This window comes from Meleagris gallopavo, chromosome Z (genome assembly GCF_905368555.1).
Source record: "Meleagris gallopavo chromosome Z, MGAL_WU_HG_1.1, whole genome shotgun sequence".
NCBI classification, from domain to species: Eukaryota; Metazoa; Chordata; class Aves; order Galliformes; family Phasianidae; genus Meleagris; species Meleagris gallopavo.
In genome coordinates, this window is record NC_139435.1 from 53,779,402 (window position 1) to 53,802,409 (window position 23,008).

General features: G+C 43.3%; 1 protein-coding gene across 1 annotated transcript in view; it reads left to right on the plus strand.

Annotated features, from left to right (window-relative positions):
- Positions 1-657: 657 nt before the first annotated feature.
- The window catches only part of ABCA1 (ATP binding cassette subfamily A member 1), a 92,638-nt gene continuing 70,287 nt past the window's right edge, over positions 658-23,008 (plus strand). Inside the window, exons 1-3 of the mRNA XM_085212634.1 lie at positions 658-970; positions 15,969-16,112; positions 21,437-21,530. Coding sequence (XP_085068760.1) covers positions 16,047-16,112; positions 21,437-21,530 — 160 coding nt within the window. The 5' untranslated portion in view covers positions 658-970; positions 15,969-16,046. The remainder of the gene's footprint in view (positions 971-15,968; positions 16,113-21,436; positions 21,531-23,008) is intronic.

The window sequence follows — 23,008 nt, forward strand, 5'->3', positions numbered from 1 at the left end:
GTGATGTGTTAGCTGGGCACCTGAGTATGGAACCAGTGCCTACCTTGTGTTGCCTGGTGGCAACCGATGCAGGGGCCAGTGCAGGTGAGGAGCTGAGGCTGGTGAGAGCATAGGGCTCTCCCTTGGCCTTTGCCCTACCTTTCAGTTTGAATGTTAGCAAAAATTCCTTCTCCGAAAGAGTGGTGCTGCAGTGGCACAGGCTGCCTAGGGAGATGGTGGAGTCACCGTCCCTGCGGGCATTCAAGAACCGTGTGGATGTGGCACTGAAGGCATGGTGGGATGGGCTGCTGGTTGGACTTGGTGATCTTAGTGACCTTTCCAACCCTAATGATTCTGTGCCTCTATTCTGTGATTTCCACAGACCAGTTAGCAGCTGGTCGCGACGTGCGGGAGCCGTACTGACCCAGCCGAGCAGCACCCTCGGGGGTACCGGGCAGCCCATGCCCTGCCGTAGGTCCCCCAAGCAGTGTGCGGTGTGAAATGGGTACAGCCCCACCGTTTGTTTTCGGCTGCAGCGAGCACGCCTACATGCAAATCGGCGCGTCTCCGCCTCCCAAACATTGGTGGCGTCCCTTGCTGCGGGAGAAAAGAAAAAAAAAAAAGGAAAGGAAAAAGACGAAGGAAACGGGAAAAAGTGGAACGTGGGGGCTGGGGAGGAGAGGGCAGGGGGAAAAAAAGAAAGAAAGAAAACAGAGACGAGGGAGAAAAGCGGAAAGGAAAAACGAATCCAGGCGCTGCCCGGCCGTGGAAGGGGCGGCCGGTAACGCCCCGCCGCGGGCTGCCCTGCGCCGCCCTATAAAGGCACGTTGAGGGACGCGGCTGCTCGGGAGCGGGGCCGGCGTCGGGGCCGGAGTGTGATCGGTGCGTGGCAGAGCTGAGCTCGGGAGAAGTGGAGCGAAGCGAGGCGAGGCGGCTCGGCTCGGCTCGGTGCGGGACCGAGGGCGGCTGCCCAGGGCTCCCCGGCCCGGAGGTAGGCACGGTACAGCACGGCACCGGCAGCGGTTGGGTTGGCGGCACCGCTCGTCCCCTCTCTGCCCGGAGCAGCGTCATGGGGCAGGGGGGAAATAGCGATTAACTTTTTTTTTGTTATCGTTCTTTTTTCTTTCTTTCTTTCTTTTTTTTCTTTTTTTTTCTTTTTTTTCCCCTTAGTGTACGTAACTTTACTGGGAATGGCTTGAGGGGCGGTAGGGGATCGGCAGAGGGCTGATGCATTTTGTTTGTTTCCCCCCCCTCCCCCCTCCAGACTGTGTGTTTATAATTTTGTCGTTATTTTATTCTAGCTGATCCCGAGCGGAGCGGCTCTGTCTTGGCAGCGCTCGCCTGGGGCGGCTCCAGCGCCCCGCCGCCCGCCCCAGCCCTGGCGGGCGCCGGACAGTAACGGGGGGCTCCGATCGCCTTTGCACCTACGGGGAAATCAATGTCGCTGAGGGGGGAGTGGGGAGCGGGAGTTAGAAAATAATAAAAAATCCATCGCGCTGCTTTTGTGATGGGCAGGAGGCTCGACTGCATGCAACAAATCTCACTTCTGTGTGCCAGGCTGTTGAGAAGCTTGAACTGCTTCGTTACAGCCTATCGTCAACCCCCCGCAAAGCGCTGCTGCTTGGTTTTGAGCATGCGTGACCGTTCGGATTCTTAAGTCTATCAGGAAAGATACTTCGATTATAGACTGAAATTTCCTATTAAGCGCTATTTTTGTCTGTCTTAAACCATTCATCGCATGCCCCCCGAGCTGCTAGGCATGGAGACTTCAGGGCTGTACAGATCAATTTGGAGGATCAAAACTGATCTTTAGTCTGTTGGAATAGATGTTACTGGAGCCAGAGAGATGTAAACGTATGCTTACGCACCTAGCTGAATTTGAGCCCGTTTTGAAAATTACTGGTATAGATTAATACATTAAGGTGCAGTTAGGAGGCAGCCTGCAGAGATGAGTCCGTGCTTGTACAGCAGGGAACAGCCGTGTCTTGGGCATGCTCCATTAGCAACAGATGGCCATGCTTGCTGTCTTGAGGCTTTTCCTAAGTGAGCAATCCCACTGCATTTTGAAGAGGGGTAATGTAATTAGACACATGGTGCAGGTGCTTTCTGTTTGTTGTGTCACGGACTGGGAGCGGTGTTGTATGCTGAGATGTTCTTGTGCAGCGCAGTGTGGTTCTGCCATGTCCCTGCAGGCTGTGGAGCTCAGCCTGGTGTGATCTGCTTGGCCAGCAACAGGAGCCCGCTGCTCCTGTTGCTTCACTGCCTTGTTTATCTGGCACTTGTAGTTTGGGTGGGCTGGTTATGGGGCAAGTTTTACAGGTCAGCTCATTCCAAACTGTGACTAGAGGATTTGTAGCCTGGAAAGCAGGCAGTTGCATAGTGGAACTCAAATTGAACTTTAGAATTATAGAAGCATTAAGGTTGGTAAAGGCCTCTGAGGTCATCTAGTCCAACTGGCCGCCTACCACTAATATTGCCCACTAAGCCATGTCCCTAACTACTATATCTACACACTTCTTGAAAACCTTCATTCCACCACCTCCCTGGGATTATGGAGAGGGAGAGCTGTTCAGTTTTGCTGATGCTAGCAGGATCCTAAAGACTCCTAGGAGAAGAGGGGCAGAGGCCACCATGGACCTCTAACAGCTGGATAGTGGAAGCCTTAAGGACTTCAGTGTTTTTGTTTAACTTTGGAAGTTGGGAATGTTTCATGCTAGAAGACAATAAAAATATGTTTGTCGGAGGTGTTCTGTGGGGTATTTGTTGTTTTCGAGAGATTGTGGCTTTCCAAGTCTGCAGTTGCAGTGTTGTGACTGGCCCCAACTGCTTGCAAACTTCCCCTTGATGCATTACTATTGAAGTTCATGTGCCTGAATGGTATTTTGTGTGAAACAAGAACCTCAGGTGTCATTCTTTGTAAGACTGTTTGCAGGAGTCTTGGCAACCTTTGGCTATCAGTCCCAGCTTTCCTCTAAACTGAGCAGTAGTACAGGCAGGCATGGTGAGAGCCTCCTGATGGTCTCCTCACCCAGTGGGACTGGGGTGTGCTTATAGATGGGTTTGTTATAGGCTGATGGTGGCCAGCCTGTTTTGTAATGCCAGTTTTGTCTTCGGAAACCTCTTCAGCTCTATTCTGCTGATGTGAGCAGAGATCTGGTCTGGCCCCTCTCCATCCTGTGTCACAGGGTGGGTGGGACTCGTCCCTGATGAGGTGCTGAACTGCTGAAGTTGGAAAGACTTGAGTTTATTTTCAAAGAAAGAAAAAGGACAATGTTACTGTGGCCTTTGTTCTGGAAATAGCCTGTTCTCTACTTCCTGGGCCTCACCCTCACCATGTGAGCATAAAACAGTCCACAGATGCTGTAATAATACCTCTGTGGCTTGAGGAAAGCAGCTCTGGACCTTCTACGTAAGTTCTAGGCTAACACACAATGTCTCATGCATGAATCAGGTGTGTTAGGTACAACTCAGGATGTGGGTTCTCCCTTGCCTGCCTCCTTGCAGAGCTTGCTGGCAGAGGTGGGCCTGCAGAACCAGGGCAGGAGTAAGGCCTTCCTCTTGTTGCTGCATGGGATGAGCTCTGCTTCTGTTTATCATGTGTGCTGCACCAGGCAGGTACAGTGCTCCTTGGGGTGTGGTTTCTTCAGAACTTTAATCTAGTGTAATTGGGGGTTGCTGCTGAGCTGATAATGGTCCAACTTCACCTCCTCCAAGCACTCAGTCTCTGTCCCCATGTTTTGTTCTCTGGGCTGATGCTAGAGTTCACCAACCCAGAGTGACCAAGCTTAAATTAACTTTACTCTGAGTTTCCAGATGAGGGAGTTCTTTCACTGAGGGCTGGAAGGGTTGAAAACACTTTTAGCTGGGTGATTCTTTGGCATCCTGTGCTCAGATCGTGGGTTTGTGAACGCTGTTGCTGGCACAAAGATGGTGACAGGAGTGAAGCACAAGGGGAACCAAACTACTACTTTGTTTAAGTAACCTTGGAGCAGAAACCACGATGTTTATGTAGGTCTCCTAGGCTGGGTGGCACTCCAAATCCTGAAATAAGGCCATGACTGATCATACACCATCATGTTTCTCTTAGATTGTTTATTCTTGGTGTCTACCCCTGTGTGTGGCTGGAGATATGACCTGCTGTTTGATACTTTATATGTGCCCTACTTTCCAACTTTAGGGACTCTGCTCACTTTCTCCAGGTCTAACATGGTAGAAAGTTGCTGAACTGTTCTCTTTGAGATTATCATTTTTGTATCTGCTGAATATTTGAATCCTGAGTTCTTGAAAGTTTGCTATGTAGTTATCCAGAACAGTTGTGGTTACTAAGGATAAGGATTATAATTACCATGATAAGACTCTACTTGTAGTGTTGAGATGTTTGCCCTAAAAACTCAAAACATCTCATATTCTGTAGCTGTATGTCCTATAATGCTACTGGCTGTAGGAGGCCTGTACGGATCAGCTCAGAAGAATTAGCATGAATTGAACCACTGACCAGAATACTCTCTTCTCCATTTTTGAGTCTCCTTTTCTAATGGAAGGTAACAGTAAAGCCAGACCTGTCTTTTTTATTGCTTGTCTTAGGGCAGAAAACATGTGAGCTTGCCTCAAGGAGTGAGGGTGAGACAGAGTAGGATGGAAAACTGTTGATCAGCTTTTCTCAGACAACAAACTAATGCTGTAGGAAAAATAGGAGCATTCAGATCTTAAGATTTATTGAGTTATTAGTGAAAAGGCTTGATCATGGATTATAAGAAGAATGTACATCAGTCTGAATGGTATAAACATCCATATACAAGCTGACCTTTTTCCTCTTCTGTTATTTTCTGGAGGAGTATTGCTTAGCAGAGCTCTATCTAATCCAATAAGAGATCCGTTTGTGTTGTGCTAACTTTGTTAGGGAATGATTGTCCTTAGCCAGAAAGAGGAAAGCAGGAGAGCCTTTCCAAGACTATTCTGGTTTGGGCTAGATAGCAAGGTCAGTCTTTGGGAAAGAGCAAACAAAGCCAGAGCCTCTGACCACTCGGTTCAGAGATCATTCTGGAGGTCTGTCTTCCTTTCTAGCAGGCAGAAGGCAGGCAGCGTTGTATGGAAGATAAAGAAGTGGCCCAAACCAGCCACCACCCTGTTTGCTCTGTGAAACAATCCAAAATTTTACTTGCCCATTTCTCAGTGAAAGGCTGTTATTGGAAGCTGGAAGGCAAGCTGTGCAATTAATATTCATTAGCATTCTTGGCTGTTAGTTTAGTAACAGCCAAAATTAAGCCATGTGTAAGGTCTCAGAGCAGTAGTGGTGGCGGTCAAGGTGACAACAACAGGACCCAGGGACCAGGATAACCAGTTCTGTAGCAGCAGTGTCTGTCTCGTGATGACATGCTTCTGTTCCCTGGTTCACTGTTGTTATAAACATGAGATCATAAAAGCTTATATTCCACAATGTAAAAGTGAAAGTGTGTTTTTTTCTTTTCTCAGCTGCAGCACTGTAACTTTTTTTTTGGTAAAGACTATTAACTGAGTTGGTCACGTCAGCAACCAGATTTAAACCCCAGGCTTTTAGATGTCGCTACTGCTTTTGCAAGTGCATTCTTGTGCCTTCAGAAGAAACAAACAAATTATTATATATATATTTTCTCTGAGAGATGTATTTGTGGGGAATATGTTTATATACTATGGATATGTCATTGGCTCTTTTTCTCTTCCCTATATTGTAATTATGCTGGTATAACAGGAGTTCTGGTAGAATTGCTAGTGGAAAGCAAGATTAGAACCAAATTTGATTGGATTTAAAAACAAACAACAACAACAAAAAAAAAACAGCAAAACTCCCTTTGCCCACACAATAAAACAGCAGCAAGCTTTGATGTGTGCAGTATGGACATTTCTTTCTGGTGGAGTCAAAGTTCAAAATCTAGTCCTCTAGGTGAACACATTTCTGTTTGTTAAACTAAATTGATCTTGCATTTCAGAATTTATACTGTCATTGGATAATGTACTTTTTATCTAATTCATTTTTTTAAAGTATTTTTTTAAATATATTTTAATTGTTCTTTACCCTGCTAATTTGGTGTAGCAGTTCCTACAGCCTTGCTTACCAGGTCTCACAAACCTATAGAGATATTCCTTCTAAGAAAGTAGTGGGTGTATTTGGAGGAATTTGGATTATTCTTTCCAGAGATGTACTGTCACTTGTATACCAGCTGTCACCAGATTTCTTCAGATCTTGTTTTTCCCTTGTTATTTTCTTTTTTTTTTTCCATCCCCCCATTACTGTGTCTTTCAGAGCTTTGTTCACAGCTCTTTCAACATTAGTCTTAGTTTTCACCACTGTATCTATCTTCCCAGTTGTGTTCACGTGTAAAACCAGACATAACTTCTGTCAAGTGGATTCTCTGTGAGAATGTGCTTTGACTCCACTGCATCATTTAGGATTTCTTAAGCTCAACAGAAAATGTATGGCTTGGAACTAATATCCATTAACAACTTGCAGAACTTTTTTGTTTACCCTTCTCTTACAAGCTTACTCTCTTCCTTCTGGTATTTAGCGCCACTTCTGCACCCACCCAAAGCATTTTCCATTCTGAGTGCTTTTGCTTGAAATTGAGTAGACCAGTTTCTTCACTTTTGTGCTTAGTCCCTTGAAATTGTTGGAGCAATCTAGTGGACCTCTGTCCTGAAGCCCACATGAAGAATTGCAGCTTAGGTTTGAACAGATTGTCACCTTTAGCTCAATCCATCAGCATGTGTGATATTAAAATAACTACATTACATCTGTTGACTGGCTTGTTGACCATTATGGGAGTACAAGTTGAACAATTGGAAGTGAACAATATAATCTGTGTGGAACAACTTCTTTCTTTGCCTAATCCACAGAAACAGGTTTGCACGCAGCATTCTGGCAGCACTCCCAGCAGGGTGCCCAGTGCCACACCTGTCACAACAGACATGCTGCCTTCATTCTTAATGTATATGCCAATTATTTTTGTTTTGTTCTATGAGTAACTTTAGAGATAAGTAGTTATTGAATCTTATCATTTGCCAAGATTGAGCAGAAATTCATTTCTCTTTAAAGTGAGCAGTCATTACTTTCAAAAGCACCTGGATTCCTGTTTACTCCTGTATTGAAGTACTAGCTTTTAGCTCTGTGCAGTTAGGTGGTTAGCAGTGTGAGAGCTGAAGCCTTGCTTGGGTTTGCCTGTTGCAGAGTTTCAAGGATCAAACTCTACTCACACTGACATAAAATACAGCCTTTGCCAACTTTCTTCTGACAACACCATTTCCTTGCATTGTGCTACAGGCTTTTCCTTGGCTGAGGCTTTTCTGCATAGTTGAGGGGTATTTTTGTCATTGTTTCATCTTCCATAACCTGTATCTGTGAGACATGTATCAGTGCAGTTGTGTAGATACCAGGCTTCACAGCAAGCTTATTCCTTATGGCAGTGAGTCTTAAATACCAGAAGGATGTTTCATGCAGTAAAAGCCGTATTGTATTCTGTTTTGTTATTGGACACATGCTGGTTCATGACATGCTGGTCCCAGATGGCAAAGACCAAGAAGAAAAAACAGAAAAATTTCTTTGGATGGAGCAGACGTACATCTCAAATTACAGTACCAATCTTTGCGGTGTTGCTTGCATCCTTGCCTTCCCTCAGGACTCAAGAACAAGCTACAGAAATAAAATATAGGAGAAGACACTCTTTTGCAAAACAAACAAAGAAATTTATGGATGGCAAAGCTGTGAGGCATGGTTCCTTGGCTCAGGAGATGCACCCCAGTGATACTCCAGCCATTCCATGATAGGAATGTGCATTGTCTACCAGTGTATACAGTCTTAAGCTAGATCTATGGCTAATTCACATAGATGAAGTAATTGATTGACCAGGGTGCGTGGAGCAGGGGATGGTGGTCGAAAGTTTTTCTAGCTAACACCCTCTGAGCTCATGGATTTTCCTTCCCAAAAGCCAAGAAGGGTGATGACTTTCTTGAGGGAGCTGTCTTTCTTCTGTCCTTGGAGGCAACTGCCAAGCCGAAAACTGCCTTCTGTAAAGTGAAATGCTTAATCCTTTTTCACGTTTGAAAAGATAATGTCCGTAAACAGGATGCATCAGCAGGAGAAAAAAGTGGCTGATGCTGTACAACAGAGCTTTTTGCCGACTGTGCTGACAGTACTACAGTTGCTCAGAGATCAAAGCGTAATAGCGTGAATTGAGCTTAAATGTCACAATCATTATTTTAGCAGAATGTTCTATTACTTCTAGATTCCACAACAGAGAAAAGCTCAGTCTTTGGGATCAAAAAAAAAAAAAAAAAAAAAAAGCACAAGCTAATGTGGACTGTGGATCTTGGGCATGGGCCATATTAAAGTAAATCATCTTTTTTTTTTTTTATGTGAGAGAAGTAGAGATGCTTACTGTAATATGAATATCGAATATATTGTTTCATGTGTTTCAAAGCCTTGCAGTGGAATTTGGTGCTGTTTTTTTTGTTTGTTTGTTTTTTGTTTTGTTTTTAATATTGAAATAAATGGCTGCATTTCTTCTTAAGTGTTATATTTGACATTTAAGTAACTCCTCTTGCTGAAGTGCGTGACACAGTCTCATGCCCATGCCCTTCTTTGGATCAGTCCAGCTGTGGCACACACAAGCTCAAGTTTTTCTGTTGCAGTGGAGCCACACTTGTTTTCACCATTTCACCTTTTGAACATGCTGGAATTAATGAGAACCAGTAGCTGTGGTCATTCTGGTAGGAAGGCATGCTCCAGTGTGAACTGGGACAGGTTTTCAAAGCAGCTTGGCACGTTCTGCCACAAGGGAAGTTTCTAAGTATCATCCCTTTCTGAAAATGCAGCACCGCTGACTGGAAAAATGTAGTCCTATTTGTATTAAGGAGTACTTGTAGGTGCTCAGGTCTTTGGGAAACTCTCTTGTGGTTTATTTCTGATACATCACTATGGCCCCACCTGTGCCCCAGAAATACATTTTGGGACTTACGCTTTGTCAGAAGGAGGAAATGAGAGCTGTTGAAGAGCTCAAGGCCAGCATTTTTAGTGCTCCAGATACTCATTCTGGGTATGGTTTTCAAAATGGTCTCTGCTCTGCATTCATGGCTGGGCTTTCAGAGATTCTCAGTATATGCTGAATATGCTGACTTTTTAAAAAATCAGAGTGCTTATTCCTGATGCCTAGACTAGGTATAATTAGAAGCCCCTTGCTTGAATGCTTGGGATGCCAGATTTCTGTCCCTAACATTATGTTGTATTAGTTCCAGTTCTTGTCAGACTAAGATCTGGGCTTTCTTCTCATGTAATTCCTACTGCAGCAGGCAAAGCCTATCACTGGGCTCTTTTATGAGACTAATTGTTTTAATAGCAGCAGTTAAAGCAGATTGTGAGTAGCTATTTTCTTGTCATGTTGTGCTTAAAAGGAGCAGTCATTTTCATCCAGCTGTCTCTAACCTTCTGTGAAGCACAGCCCCCTTAAATGCTGAGAATTCATCTGTTCAGTGTTACATAGCTGTGTGTATGGTGCTGTAAAGATCCTGTGACTGAGTGAGATGCAGTGTTTTGTTTGGGCACTGGTGGAATTCCAAGAAAATGTTCAGTCAGCTTCCCAATATTTTGGCACTATCCCTAATGTTAGGGAGTTGTAGAAAGCTTGGCGCACTCATCAGGAGGAAAAATGAGTCCAACTGGTTGTGGATTACCATGAAGCTAAATCTGAAAGTGCTTCTGTCATACAAATCATTGTTATTTTATAGGGCAGGTGGGCATAGTGAAAACCATGTGTTAGTTGTTTGCAGTATTAATAGGTGTTGAAGAACAAGGCCAGAATCTGCTTGCTACCAAACCTAAGGCCAGGTAGTCAATCTGTGTAAGGTGATGTAAACTAGTCAAGTCCTTGCCAAGGATTGCCAACCAAATACTGTTGTTTGTAGTCCTAATTAAATTATTGCCTGCTGACCCAGAAGCTCTCCAATCATATTGTTAGCAAAAAGCAGTTGGCGTAAACATGGTCTAGGTGATTTTGAAGAGGAAGGCCCTTCTCACTGAATGAACTTTTAGGCAGAATAGTAAACTTGGCCTGATATTCATCTGGCAAATGGGAAAGAAATGGAAGTCCTCCATGGGGAGGTTACGAAAGAATTGCTTTTTTCAGTGCCTGTGTGGCCTTACTGATAATGATCTTGCATCCCAGGCATCAGGCTGCAGGTTCAAAGCTCACACCTCCTCTGCTGACCCTGCACTGCTCGTTATTGCTGCAGAATCCAACAGTGCTTAAACCAGGAGACAAGTGTGTAGCATCTACTGGTTGAGTTTTTATCTCTGCCTTTGCTTTGCTTGGCACTCCAGGTGAGTTGTTTGAACATGCTGCTAATGCTTTTGATGGCGTCTTTTTGTAACTTAGTTCAGAATGTTGGATTTAGAAGGTGACTTTGAAAGGTCAGTGTTCTTATTTCTAGAAAGGTATTATTGTTAGGGTACAGCTTCTCCTCTTCTCTGAAGCTCCAGTAGATTTTGAGATTTTTGACTTCTTGAGAAATTTAGAGACTTGAATGTCAATTTTGCTCCTATTAGTCTCGCAGACTTTACTTGAGTTGTTCTGACTGTAAGATGGGCTCATGAGTTAGTTCTTCACGCATTGTCTGTTTCTGCTGTGGAGATCATCTCTAATTAGGTCCATAACAGTGTGATAAGTGATGGTTTGCATTTGTCCTCAGTCACTCTTTGTCAAGCATATTCTCAACTGCACTTGGACTAACGCTCCTTTTCCACCTCCTATTTATTGAAGTTTAGAGGCAAAGTGCTTTTTTCTTACTGGAAATCATGGAGATTTAAAACAAAGGTTTCTTTCTAATATTTGTCTTGCTGCTTATTCCCTCTTACAGCCTCAGGCTGTACAAAGCAAAGGTGGATGTATTAGTGTCCTATCCATAGCTACTAGTTGGAAAGAAATTATAAGCTGAGATCCAGGTATTCTGCAAGAAAGCAGCTAGGATGTTAGACCCTGATTTGGGTGATGTAGCTCAACTCTTGGCTCTAATCAGTGCCTGTACTCCTAAAATGCCCAGACAATTCTCTTGACAGTTTGTCTTGTTTGAATTTGAGGCACACACTTCTCTCTTGCCTTCTGTCATGGTGACCTGATCTCAGCTGGTGGCATATGGAGCACTGAGAGTGACTTTGCTCTTGTGTCTGGGCTTTGCAGAGTTGAGGTGGCTCATGACACTGTTTGCTCCGTGAAATGCAGCTTGGTTCTACATAAAGGAAATAAAGTCATTTCTCAGTCTTCACCAAAAGGACGTTTCTGCTCACAGCCAGTGTTCTTTCCCTCAGCTGTCCCATTTCTTTTGAAGAGTGGCTGTTTGATTTGGTAGATACTTACAGAAAGGCTGTTGCTATTAAGCACATTTACAGTTTTTCATTTGAGATCATGGGTGTAATGTGCTAGGCCATGTTTGCTTGCAGTAGAGGGACAATACTGGCTGTAGTAGATGTATGTTGCACCCAGCAAATAATGTTTTTTATTTTTATTTTTCCCCTCAAAGGGCATTATCTGTAGATATTGGACTAGTATTCTCCATGGCTACTTGGTCTGTGGAGAGCTGCCAGTGGTCGTAACTTTTGCAATGTGGAAATCTGGCCAAGAGGATGGGATGGAAGGCTTCTGACTGCTTTCATGGCAGCCTGTGAGTCTGTTAACTAGTACAAGCTTTTAGCTCTGCTGACCAGGGCTTGGTTTAAGTCATTGCTGGAAATTCACAAGTTCTGTATCCTTCTGCCAGAATCCTGAAATGTTCCACTCCCGTAAGGTTTGGTAGGTTTGCTTTGTTCCCTGTATAAATAGTGATTTCTTCTCCAGGGGAAAGGTTTTTTTGCCCCCAGAAGAAAGCAAACAGCTGCATTGTTTGCAGAAAGCTGCTTTTGAAAGCTGTTTTATGTTTACTTAGTACAGACACCAGGCATGGGGGTGGGGAATTGGTTCTCTTCCACTTGACCTTTTTTTCCTCTTAAAATCTACAGCTGTAAAAATACATAGCTTTGTGTTTAAGACTGATTGGGTCTGGCTATTCTCGGTGTACCAGCTAATGGACTTTTCAGTAGCCAATTTATTCTTGATGATTGTGATAGTGCTTATCTAGACAGGGTTGGTCAAAGTGTTTCACTGTCAGCATTTTCAGAATTCATCTCTTCATGTATTTATCTCTTAAAGTGATTTTTGAATTGCACACTCAGATGGATTTGTAGTCTTATAGGTCTGGAATTCATGTGGAGCTTCTGGAGTGGGGAGAAAAGCCATCTGCAGGGACAGTCCATGGGACAAGCACATGGAGACAACTCTGTCCAAAGATCTGAGGGAGTATTTGGATGCTTCTTTTGCTTAATGCCTCCTGTGTTTTCTTATGAATTGAGAAGATTTGGAATGCTTGGAAAAATAGCATGTTATGTGTTTGCAGATCTGAGTGGCATGCTGGTAAGGCATGCTAGGAGGTCTGTGTACTAGTTTATTGGCTGGTTGGATGTGAGATGGCCTCATGATCCTTTTAATTGGCTGTCTGTTTAACTGAGTTCTTGTTCTATCTGCATATTGCACAGGGCATGAGTCTCGATTCAGTATGTTGCTGTAAACGCCCATTATGCCTGATCTACTAGACCAGGTGTATCTCAAAGATGTAGGCAATTTGAGTCTCCCCTGCTATGCTTCATTTTGTCTAAGCTATGCAGTTGTGTTAAGGAGGTGGAGAAATGCTGAAGCAGAGCTAAACAAGAATGGTTTTCTGAGTGATGAATAGAAGTAAGCCTCTTGCCTGTAAACTTACAACTGCTGTTGTAACTGCACTGGAAAACAAGCAGTGTTCACGCAGTGGAAAAGGTTGGCTGTGCAAGTTGGATGTCCACAGCAGACTTTTATGCAGCTAGGTTGCACTACTTGTAACAGCTTAGGAAATTGTTCCAATTTCACATTGCCTATGAAAACATGAAAATAAGAGTGTTCTTTTTTTTTAATTTATTTATTTATTTATTTTTGAGGTAAGCTCAGTCTTGGCAGGTATAAATCCCTCTCTTCAGCAGAGGTGTTGTACCTTACATCTCAGGAAACTTGTACTGCTTTGGCAAATTCATGCAGCTTTTCTTGTGCTCAACAGAAATATTACTGCTTTTTTAGAGGTGAGAGTGATCCATGGTGCACACTGCTGGCTAACGAAATTTTCCTTAGGTGTGATAGAAAAGGAAAACTAGCTGGTATCTGTGGGCTTTGGAACAGCAGTACTAAATAGTGAGTTGGGTTTCGCTGTTGTGTGGACTACAGCTCCGGCTGAGCTGAGAGAGTTGGGTCTGCCACTGTTTTCTGTGTTTCTGGTTTGTAATCCTTGCTTTCTGACTGATAGAAGAGCATTTGAAATGTCGCTAACCCATTTTTGCCTGGGATTTAGTTTGCGCAGCATTTTCTGAGGCATTAGTAATTCAGGTGGACCTAGTTAACTTGTATCAGCAGTGAACCAAATGTGTCAGCCTCTGATACAGATCAAAATTGGAGACAGATACAGGCATCAGCAAAACCTGGGTTACCCCCATCTGTGAGAGATGCTGGGACTTGAATGTTTCTGAAGCTGTAATACCAGCGTGGCTGGAAGAAGAAGAAGAACTGGGTGCACTTTGGGTTCAGTTTTTGTGCTCTCAGTGAACATCTGGTGATAGGACTTGTCTCTTTGGTTAATGTAGAGACTTAGCTTATTGTGTCAACATATGGGACAGGTTTTCAAATCATCAGCTACAGTCCTTACAAATGAATATTTTTGCCTTATTTAAAACTTGTGTCCAGACAAACTGGCCTTGCTTGAAAGCCAGAACTTTTTTTGTGCTTTGTTCTCTGTAATGTTTAGCTGAACTTCATAGAGAGCTGAAATCCAAGCAGGCACAGCCAAGTCTTCCTAGTTGCACAGGTTTCTGCTGATCAGCTGAGAGGTGTTAAATGATCATATATGTGCCCTTATGTCACTGCAAAGTGCAGTATGAACCCTACAAAGTCCATAAAGCAATTGTTCCACGTTTTGAATCATGGGGACTGGCTGCAATTGCAAGGAACTAACATTTGGATTTCTGCTGGCATGGATAAAGCTGCTACCCTGTGACTAGCTCAGACAGCCCTAAACTGCTTCAAATTCTTTTCTGCTGTCTTTATGAAGAGTGTTAAAGTGAAAGAGTTGAATGTAACTCCATTGAGAAGCCAAAGCTCTCTGCTGCTCCCTGGAAGATCCTTTCTGTTATCTTCCTCGTGGAATTTGGTCTTTAGCTGTATCTGGTAGAAAACACTGGGAAGTAGTTTGCTGCAGATCATTAATTGTATTACAGAGTGGCATTTTTATGTTGTTGATACGCTATTAGCTGTTACAGTGCCTCACTTGAGTGCATCTGGGAGTTCACTGTTTACCAGGCAGATGTGCACACAGCTGGAACGTGTTAATGTCAGGAGTTCCAGCCAGAAGGAAGCACAGGGTAGGGGGAGGAAAGCTCTCCTGCCAGATCAGCTGGGCATCTCTCTATGAAGAGAAGCATCTGCAAGCACTGTTCACTGCAGTGAATTATAGCAATGAGCCCCTATTGGCTGTATGCTCAGCTGCCTGTGTAGAGACATGAGGTTCAATTTGTAGGTTTTTGTAGGTTACTGTTCTGTTACTGTACTGTCTGTTACTGTTCTTGCTCCCTTATTCTGGCATGAAAAACGCTGCTGTGCTATTGTGATCCTACAGTATAATTTTCTGTGGAATTCAGCGTGGAGACTTTAATTATCCTGTTTGTAGTGTTTGGGAAACTTTTGTGTAGCAGAGACCTATGCTATACGACAATTTTTTAATCTGCTGTTGTAATAATGGATGTAATTGTGGGTAAAACTTAAAAGCTGCAAATACTCATTTACTCAAAGCTGGCATTCAGAATTGCTATATCTAATCTAATCTTGTTCCAGTGCGAGAATGGTCAAAGCATTTTCTGAAGAAGGCTTAAGTTCATAATGTGTTTGTGGATTTTGAAAACATCTTCAATGCAGTTTGCAGTCAGGCATGCATCTCTGAATAATAGGTCTGTGATAATGGTATGTGGAACGTGAGAATCAATAGCATGTGTTCCCACTTCAGCCGATGTTAGGGGGAATGGCTATCTGATAGTGTGCTTGGATCGATTGCTAGCTGTCCTGTTAACACTGAGACTGTCAACAGAATGTATTGAGGAGCATAAACCAGAATTAATTTGCTGTGAATTAGTTAAATCCCTGCATGGACACTTATTCAGAAGGAAAGTACTCTTAATCTGAAATGGCTTAATCTCAAAAGTAAATTAAGCTATTCTAAATAAATTTTGTAATAATAATAATAAAAGATTTAATGGCTTTCAATCTACTGTAAGCTCATCTTTGTATATGAGCCTTCCTGAAAGTCTCTGTGTACCCAAGCTTAGACTGTGTTATTATTAAAAGCCACCAAAGAAGCTAATGTGTTTTTGAATCCTTTTTACTTTCTCATACATTTGCAAGGTGCATACTGAATGCATACTGCTCACGACAGCTGTGGAGACCAAGTGGCTTTAAGACCCTACACTGACTCAATAGCAGTTGTCCATTCACTTTATCCAAATATGAATGGCTTCAGGGTCACTTGCCTCCAAGGAGATGCATGTTTCTCCCTTGCATGTTAAGTGCGTAGCATTTTCTTCTACAAGCAAATGTATTAGTTGGAATGCCAAACAAAGACATACCTAATTTGGCAAAATGTTTTTCACCATTAGAAAAGTAAATATGGAGAGAAGCTTTTTTTCTTTAAATCTGAGCTTTCTTGAACCTATGAGACTTGGCTAGAGTGCATAGAGAAAGAGAGCAGATGTGGGGAATGCAGTGAGGGGCTGGCTGCAAGGCTTCATGAGCTCACAGCCTCTGCCTTTTTCAGTCTTGTTGCCTTTTCTCATCTCGCATAATTTTTCCCTTTGAACTCTTGCTTTCTAGTTAATGCCCAGCCACAAAATCCTTGCTGTGTACTGCTGCTGCTGCTTCACAAAGGGAGGAAGGCATTGTTGAAAAACGATGGCGTTTTGGACGCAGCTGGGATTGCTGCTATGGAAGAACTTCACCTACAGAAGAAGACAGACTGTAAGTATTAGCCAAAGGGTTTTTTGTCTAAGTTCCAGCATTGTGGCTTGCTCGTCAAGTGAAATAAGGGAAAATTTCCTGCGTATTGGTGTTTCAAATCTTAGAGGATCCTGGCAAAACAGCTGATCTGCCTTTTCAAAGAGCTGACTCAAATCCTTAGCAGATAAGAGTGAGGGGGTTTAGAGTTGCCCCTGGATGCCGGTGTGTCAGAGTACTGAAATACTTGTCCAACCTGGCAGGGAGGGATGTAAGTCCAGTGACTCTGTTGAGACCTGCCTGCTCCTCAGGAAGAGTACTGTCAGGCTGTGTATCTGTGGCATGGACTCTAAACACTTTTGACTGCTGTAAGCTGCAACAACAGCAGACAAATTCAGCCACTTCGTAATGTGGCCAAAGGTCTAATGGTTGTTTTCCCAGTGTTGGGACCTCTGCTAGAGGCAATAGCAAGCATTTTTGATCTCTAATCAAGGAGAGGCACACAAGCCTGTTGTGAAACTTTTCAACAGAAGGTTTACTTTAAGTAGTTGACATGAGACATGCTCTCACATTTGTGTAGAGACAAATCCAGGAAACTGACACTTTGCTTCCAAGGAGCATTCTGATTAGCCTCAATGCTGGCCTCACCATCTGTTATCAGTATGGACATACCTGTTACAGTAGGCAATAAGCAGCAGGAGTCTCTCTGTGTGGAGACAGGAACAGAGAAGCATGGATCCAGTGTATTCTCCTCAAGGCTTTCTGTCTTAACATTAATGAGACCTCACAAGATGCTATGACTTCTGCACACAGTTAAAGCCAAAGAAGGCACAGCCCCTCTAGGGCTTCAGGGGTAACTGTGTTGCAGTGGGCCATGTTCTGTGGAACAGGACTGTGCAGAGGAGCTGTCCCATTACATCTGACCTTGGGGAGGTATGAGCAGAGAATGTGAGAGGAACGTTAGTTACTGAGGTGGTGAGTGGAAAATGGTGTCTCTGATAAGCTTTCTGAACCCTGCAAATGTCAGGGTGTTTGCCAGCTGTCTGGGCCTGGGTTGCTTTAGAAACTGAGAGTCACAAGGGAGAGGCCGCTATCATACTCACTGGTGGAGATGGAAGCAGTCTCTGAAGTCATTGCTCAAATGTCTGAGACTTGTCACTGGACTTGTGTCCTGTGAATTCAGAGCTGAATGTGTCCCATTGTTAAAGTATTCAAATGAAACCAGACAAAGGATTGTTTGGGGTTTCTTTTGTTTGTTTTTTTTTCCCTCAATACCTCTGGTTACAGGGCTGTCAAGGGTGGCGGGAAGTTCTATGCAAGTGGCAGTTTTTATCCTTATCCAATTGTCTTGATCTTTCAGGACAAAGCAGCCCGTCTTATAAGCTGTGGGCTGCATCAGCCCTAAGGAGTGATGCTGTCTGCTCTCTTGTATTGGGGGTAAGGGGAGGAGGGGGGTGCGGTTAATATCCTAACCTTGTGAACTGCTTCATAATTTATAAGAATGTTGCAATGGATTGGAGGAAGTAGTCTCAACAGTGGCTACAGCTCTTTAAAGTACATGCTGTTCTCATTTATTCTAAGAGCCTATGTAACCTAGGCTTTTAGAGCTGAAAATACTTTCTTCTCCCCCTTGGTACTAGCAATCTTACTCTTGCCCCCTCCCAGACTGTCTTTATGATTGATGGAGCCTGTGTGGCAAACTTTAACTGGTTCAACCAGGAGGAGATTTCAGAGGAGCTGAGTGCTATGGCTTTTTTTTCCTCTGAGTCCTCTGAAATTAATGCATCCAGTCTGAAGGTTATTTGAAACAGGCTGGCGTAGCACGTCCTGTCAAGTAGCTGTAAGGTGGGCAACAGAAGTTTATTCCGATTTTTAGCAATGCCACGAAAATGCTGAAGGCATCTACTTGTAAGCAGAAAAAGACCTTTCTTTTGGTACTTCTGTCATGATCTTGGATCTGTTCAGCTGTTTTTTGGAACCTTCTGGCGCCTTCTGTATCAGTTTCCCATTGAGTAGCTCAAAGGCTACCGCTTACAGTCTGTAATGTATTATTAGTCAATTCACAGCAAAAGCAGCCTATCATCACAGGTTTTTATGATTTATGTCCAGAGTTTTGCTCAAATGTTTTTAATTTGGGCTTCACCTGCAGGTATCAAAAGGGAAGGCCCATTAAGCAAAGACAGGGAATTACCAGAACATCTCTTCTAGCCACGCTGGTCTCATGGTTGCACAGTTGTCATCTATTAGGAGACCAGCATTCTGGGTTTTCTGGCAGTGCTGCTCAGCCATTTGTACTTACTGAAGGTGTAGCCCAAAAATAATTTGATTCCTCTTGTTTTTCCCACAAGAAGTCTGGTTTCCCTTGCTTCTGACTGAACTCTCTCTTCTGCTGCAGTGAGTTTGGGCTATGTTGCGAAAGCTGGGTCCGAAGCTTAGCCTGACGTGTGCAATTCAAGTGTTACTTTGTACTGGATTACTTCCAACAGCGCTGGAGTGGGGGGGAAGGAGTACACAGGGGGAGAGCAGGAAAAGAATTGTGTTCAGGGTTCACTGTTGTGTAAAAGCACTGTCTCTTCCTGCTGTCTTGCAAGTGAGGAGACCTCTCAAGCTTGCATGGCAAGGCTGATTACCAGCTGGTAGCTCCTTGCATTGAAGCTGGACTATGAAGATGAGGACACTGGCGGGAAATGAAATGGGATGGTAGTTTGATTAGTTCTTGCTCAACTGATTTCCTGTTGACAAAGTGTTGATCTCAATATTTAATGGTATCCTCCATTACTAGCCAACTGATACAGATTGGATGTGCTTCAGGAACTAGTCTCAGTTAAGTTATGAGTAGCTTGTTCTGGTCCACGTGCTGCTGTCTGCAGAAGTGGTGTTCCTCCTTTTCTTCCAAGGGAGGCAGAGGTGGCAGAGAAGTGACGCTTGGATTCACCAGCCATGCTGGTCTAGTGGCTGCAGTAAGTGAGGAAACTCAATTTTCATTATATCTTTAGTGTGAGCCTGGGTCAGGCACGTCCCTTTTGGTGTTGATGTGTCCATCTCTACAAAGGCAGCAACATATGAAGAGTGCTGGTGTAATTACTGCTGTGGGAAGTCCAGGAAGTGGTAGGGAAAGGGAGCTTCTGTGGAATGAAAGGAAGAGGCTTTGTTTTTTTGTTGAATAGTGTAAGGGGCTGTCCAAAGGGTCCAGGCTCTCTATTGAAGTTCTACGTATACATTAAGTTTGACCCCATGTTTCAGCAGTTGCTGGCTGTGTCTCATGGAGCAGCATTTCAGTGCAGCTGTGATGAATCAGCCTTCAGCTGCAAATGCACAGCTGATCCAGTCCAAACAGCCTCCCTCTTCTGTCCTTCCTTTGCCTGTGAGTTGGGAAGGCTGGAAGTGTGTGTGCAGGTGTATGCAGAGGTGTACAGCACTTCGCATGCAGCATGCACGTGGTCACTTTCTGGGTTATGCAATTAGCCATTTCTGGCTGTGCAGCAGAGGAGCTGGGGTGGATGTTTCTTTGTGCAAGCCAGGGCTGCAGCCAGTGCTTTCTCTCTGCAGCTGCAGGAGTGAGACTGCTTGGGCACACTGGGCAGCCTCCGCAAACCCGGCTGGCATCATTCTGCCTCCAGCGTAGCATGGTGGCATGTATAAGATGCCTGCTCCTTACCAGGGTAAGGATGGTAAAGGTGACACAGATAGGGTAACACAGAGGGCTGTATTGCATACCAGAGCACAGCCACCAGTGCTGGCAGAGGGAATGGCTTGTGCTGCTTCTTGGCCTATTGGTGTCCTAGTGCTGAGCATCTCTGTCCTCTGGGAGCCAGACAGATGTTTGGTGTTCAGAGGTGCAGCTTGCTGCTGTTAGTGGCTGTGTGCCTGCCACTGTCATTGTCCATTATAAAAATGGAGGTATTTTTATGACACCTCTGTTAGCATGGTTTCAGTGGAGTTTCTTATCCAATGACCACAGTTATTCCCACAAGAATAACAGGTGGGAAATGCTATCCCAAACTCATCCTGTGGAGTCTGATACCATTGCCAGAAGTGCTGGTGAGAATGACATTCAGTTTTAATTTCTGGATATGGTGCCATTAGGCTGGATATCAGCCATTAAGGGTATCTGTGAAAATACATAAATGGTTTCCTTTACTGGACTGTGGCATTCGTTTTGGTGTATTGATTTTATGGTGTGAGATTTATTCAAGGTACAGTAGTCGTGAAATCTTACCTTTAAATTTTCCTAGAGTGCTCTGTGTTGAGAGACTAGTTTTAACTGTTAACAGTGTAGAATAGGAAAACACATTTGTGAGGGGACTATCTTCTCCACAGGGTTGCAGATCTTATCCCATCTGGCTTGTAAAAACAACATGGGTATCTTATTAAAAGATGTTTTTTCCAGAGAGGGTGAAAAGATTTCTCTTCACTTGACCAAGAAAACATTTTTTTCCTTCCCTCAAGGGGAAAAAGCGCAAGATGTTGCAGCATAAAAAAAACGGTGTTTTCCTTGTATTATGGCTTACCTGGAGTGTGTTTAGGCAGTCTTTCTGGAATGGGAAAGAAGGGATAACAGGTGAAGCTCTAGCCTCAAGTGTTTTTGCTTATGTCTCAGAAGCTCTGAGTTCAATTATTGGTTTGTCCATGTTCTTCTCTAGGATATAGCAGCACTCAGTGAATTTCCCTGTGCTTCAATTTCCTAAAAAAATATTCTGTTTTTAATAGTAAAACCTTTTCGTCTATTCTTATCTGATTCCTTCAACAACTGAGCTCTTTCTGTCTTTAACTATGAGTATTCCAGTGTTTACAGTGTTTACCTGTCTTGGAGAGTATAAATACATTAGAACCAAACAGTAATTGCTATACTAGGTATAAGCTTAGTAGCTTTGCTCCCTTGATAACAATATATGTATCTAACAGAAATGATTTAGCGTAGCTATGCACTGGCACAATATTCATCCCTAATGTTAGGGTAAGAGCTGAGTTGTTTATTGTGAAGATGGAATAGAAGTGCTTCCCATTAGCTCTAAAATACGAGGCCAGAAAACCAGCTGATTTCTGGGAAGAGTATAGGGAGATTTCTTTCAGGCAAGGGATGAGGAGAACTAAAAAAGCCAAAAATAACCCGTGTTAAATGCATCTGGTTTAATCTTGTAACTCGCCTGTATCAACAACAAACAAAAACCTGTAATTTTTCAGTGTTCTCTGAAGTTGTAGGAACAAACTTTTTGATCCTGGAATGCATAACCAAAGGGATGTGAGAATGTGCTTGCAAAACTATCTTGTCTTAGAAGTGGATTGTACTGGAAACTCTGTTTTACCCTGTATTTTGGATATGAATTTTAATACTTTGTTGTTTCCAGTTCCAGTTGCTGATCGAAGTTGCTTGGCCTCTGTTTATCTTCTTCATCCTGATCTCTGTAAGACTTTCATATCCGCCCTATGAACAACATGAATGTAAGTACCAAACACAGCAGCTGCACCCAGAATGGTTGTTATTTCAAGGCTAGAAGGCAGCAGTGCCAACTGGCAGGAGACAAAGATCAGGGGTAATGGTTGCATACCTCTTCATAATCTTCAGAGAAGTTTTAGTGGCTGCTTTCTTTCAATTTTGGGGACTGCAGAATGTTCTGACAACTTAATGTTCCTCTACGACTGTGTTTTGCTACTGTTTTTCTTGCCGTTTCTGAGTTTTTGCATATATAATGTATTAGCCAAGGAATTGCTGTGGAAATGTGACAAGGCTGCAAAACCCACACAGAACCTAAGCTTTATTTCTCATTCTTGTTCTGCATGTGACTGCATTAAAAGAAAGTGGTGTTCAGATCTCTAAGAAAGCAATCTCATTTTCAGACAGTAACGTGGGCTAATGTATTACATAAAAGAACAGAAGAGCAATTTCACTTTTAACTGTACAGTGTCGACTTTATATTCAGTAGATTCAGCAGTCGCACATTTATGGGAAAAACTGTTGTATTTTTCTCTTTACATCATAGATAGGTACATTTCAGCTTTTCCATCAAAGGAAGCTTATTTTTGCTCTCTAGATGACTGTGATGGTTGCCATTTGATTTAGGAAGCAGAACTCATTGAAGCAATATGCTTAATCTTAAATGCGATTGGTAGTGACTTCATGTTTCAATTAGCTGACTATGGAAGAGTTCTTTGTTTATCTTTCCTTTGCCTGATTACTACAAGGTAAAGGCTAAGGGTCAGTGCAGCGTGTTTCTGGAGGGCACTCTGAATTGTTTCATTCTGAAAATAGGTAAAGAACTAGCTCTTACAGCACTTAACCCTGTGGTTCTTTGCAAGTATCTGGGGTATTTTATGTTGCTTACTGGGCTTTTAAGCTAGCTTTTCAAAGGTTAAGTGCTAATAATGTCTGCAACTTCCTTATGTGGTTTGGACACTGCTGGTCTCACTGCCTAACTCTGTTTTGTGGCTGGCAGGGTAATTGAAATTTCTCTAAATGCAATCTTGTACTTTGCTGCTAGAAATTCAAATTACCTCTGCTGACTGTTACAGTAGAACTAGAAGAAATGTCTGCAGTATGGACGTGGAGCTTGAGAGAAACAATACACATTTGCTCAGTTGGTACAAAGAACGGTAGCAGTCTCAGTGGTACTTCTTGCCAGCTTTGGCTGTGCTGGATATAAACTCAACCCTAGCAAGAGCTGCTTTTTTTTCAGCCGTTCAGAGTGAGTGTAATATAGGATTGGGACTGTTAGTTAGCCTCTTTGAACATCCTTTGGTCTGGCACCAGTTGTCAGAAGAATTTTAATTATCTCTCACCTGTCTTCCTTTTTCCTTCTCATTTTTATTGACTAAAGTTTTGTTTGTCTTCTCCCTCTATTGGCATCAACAATAGTAGAGTGTTGAGTATCTACTAACTGTTAAATTCACGCTTTCTGGTTAATTCCTCCCCTGTTCTCAGA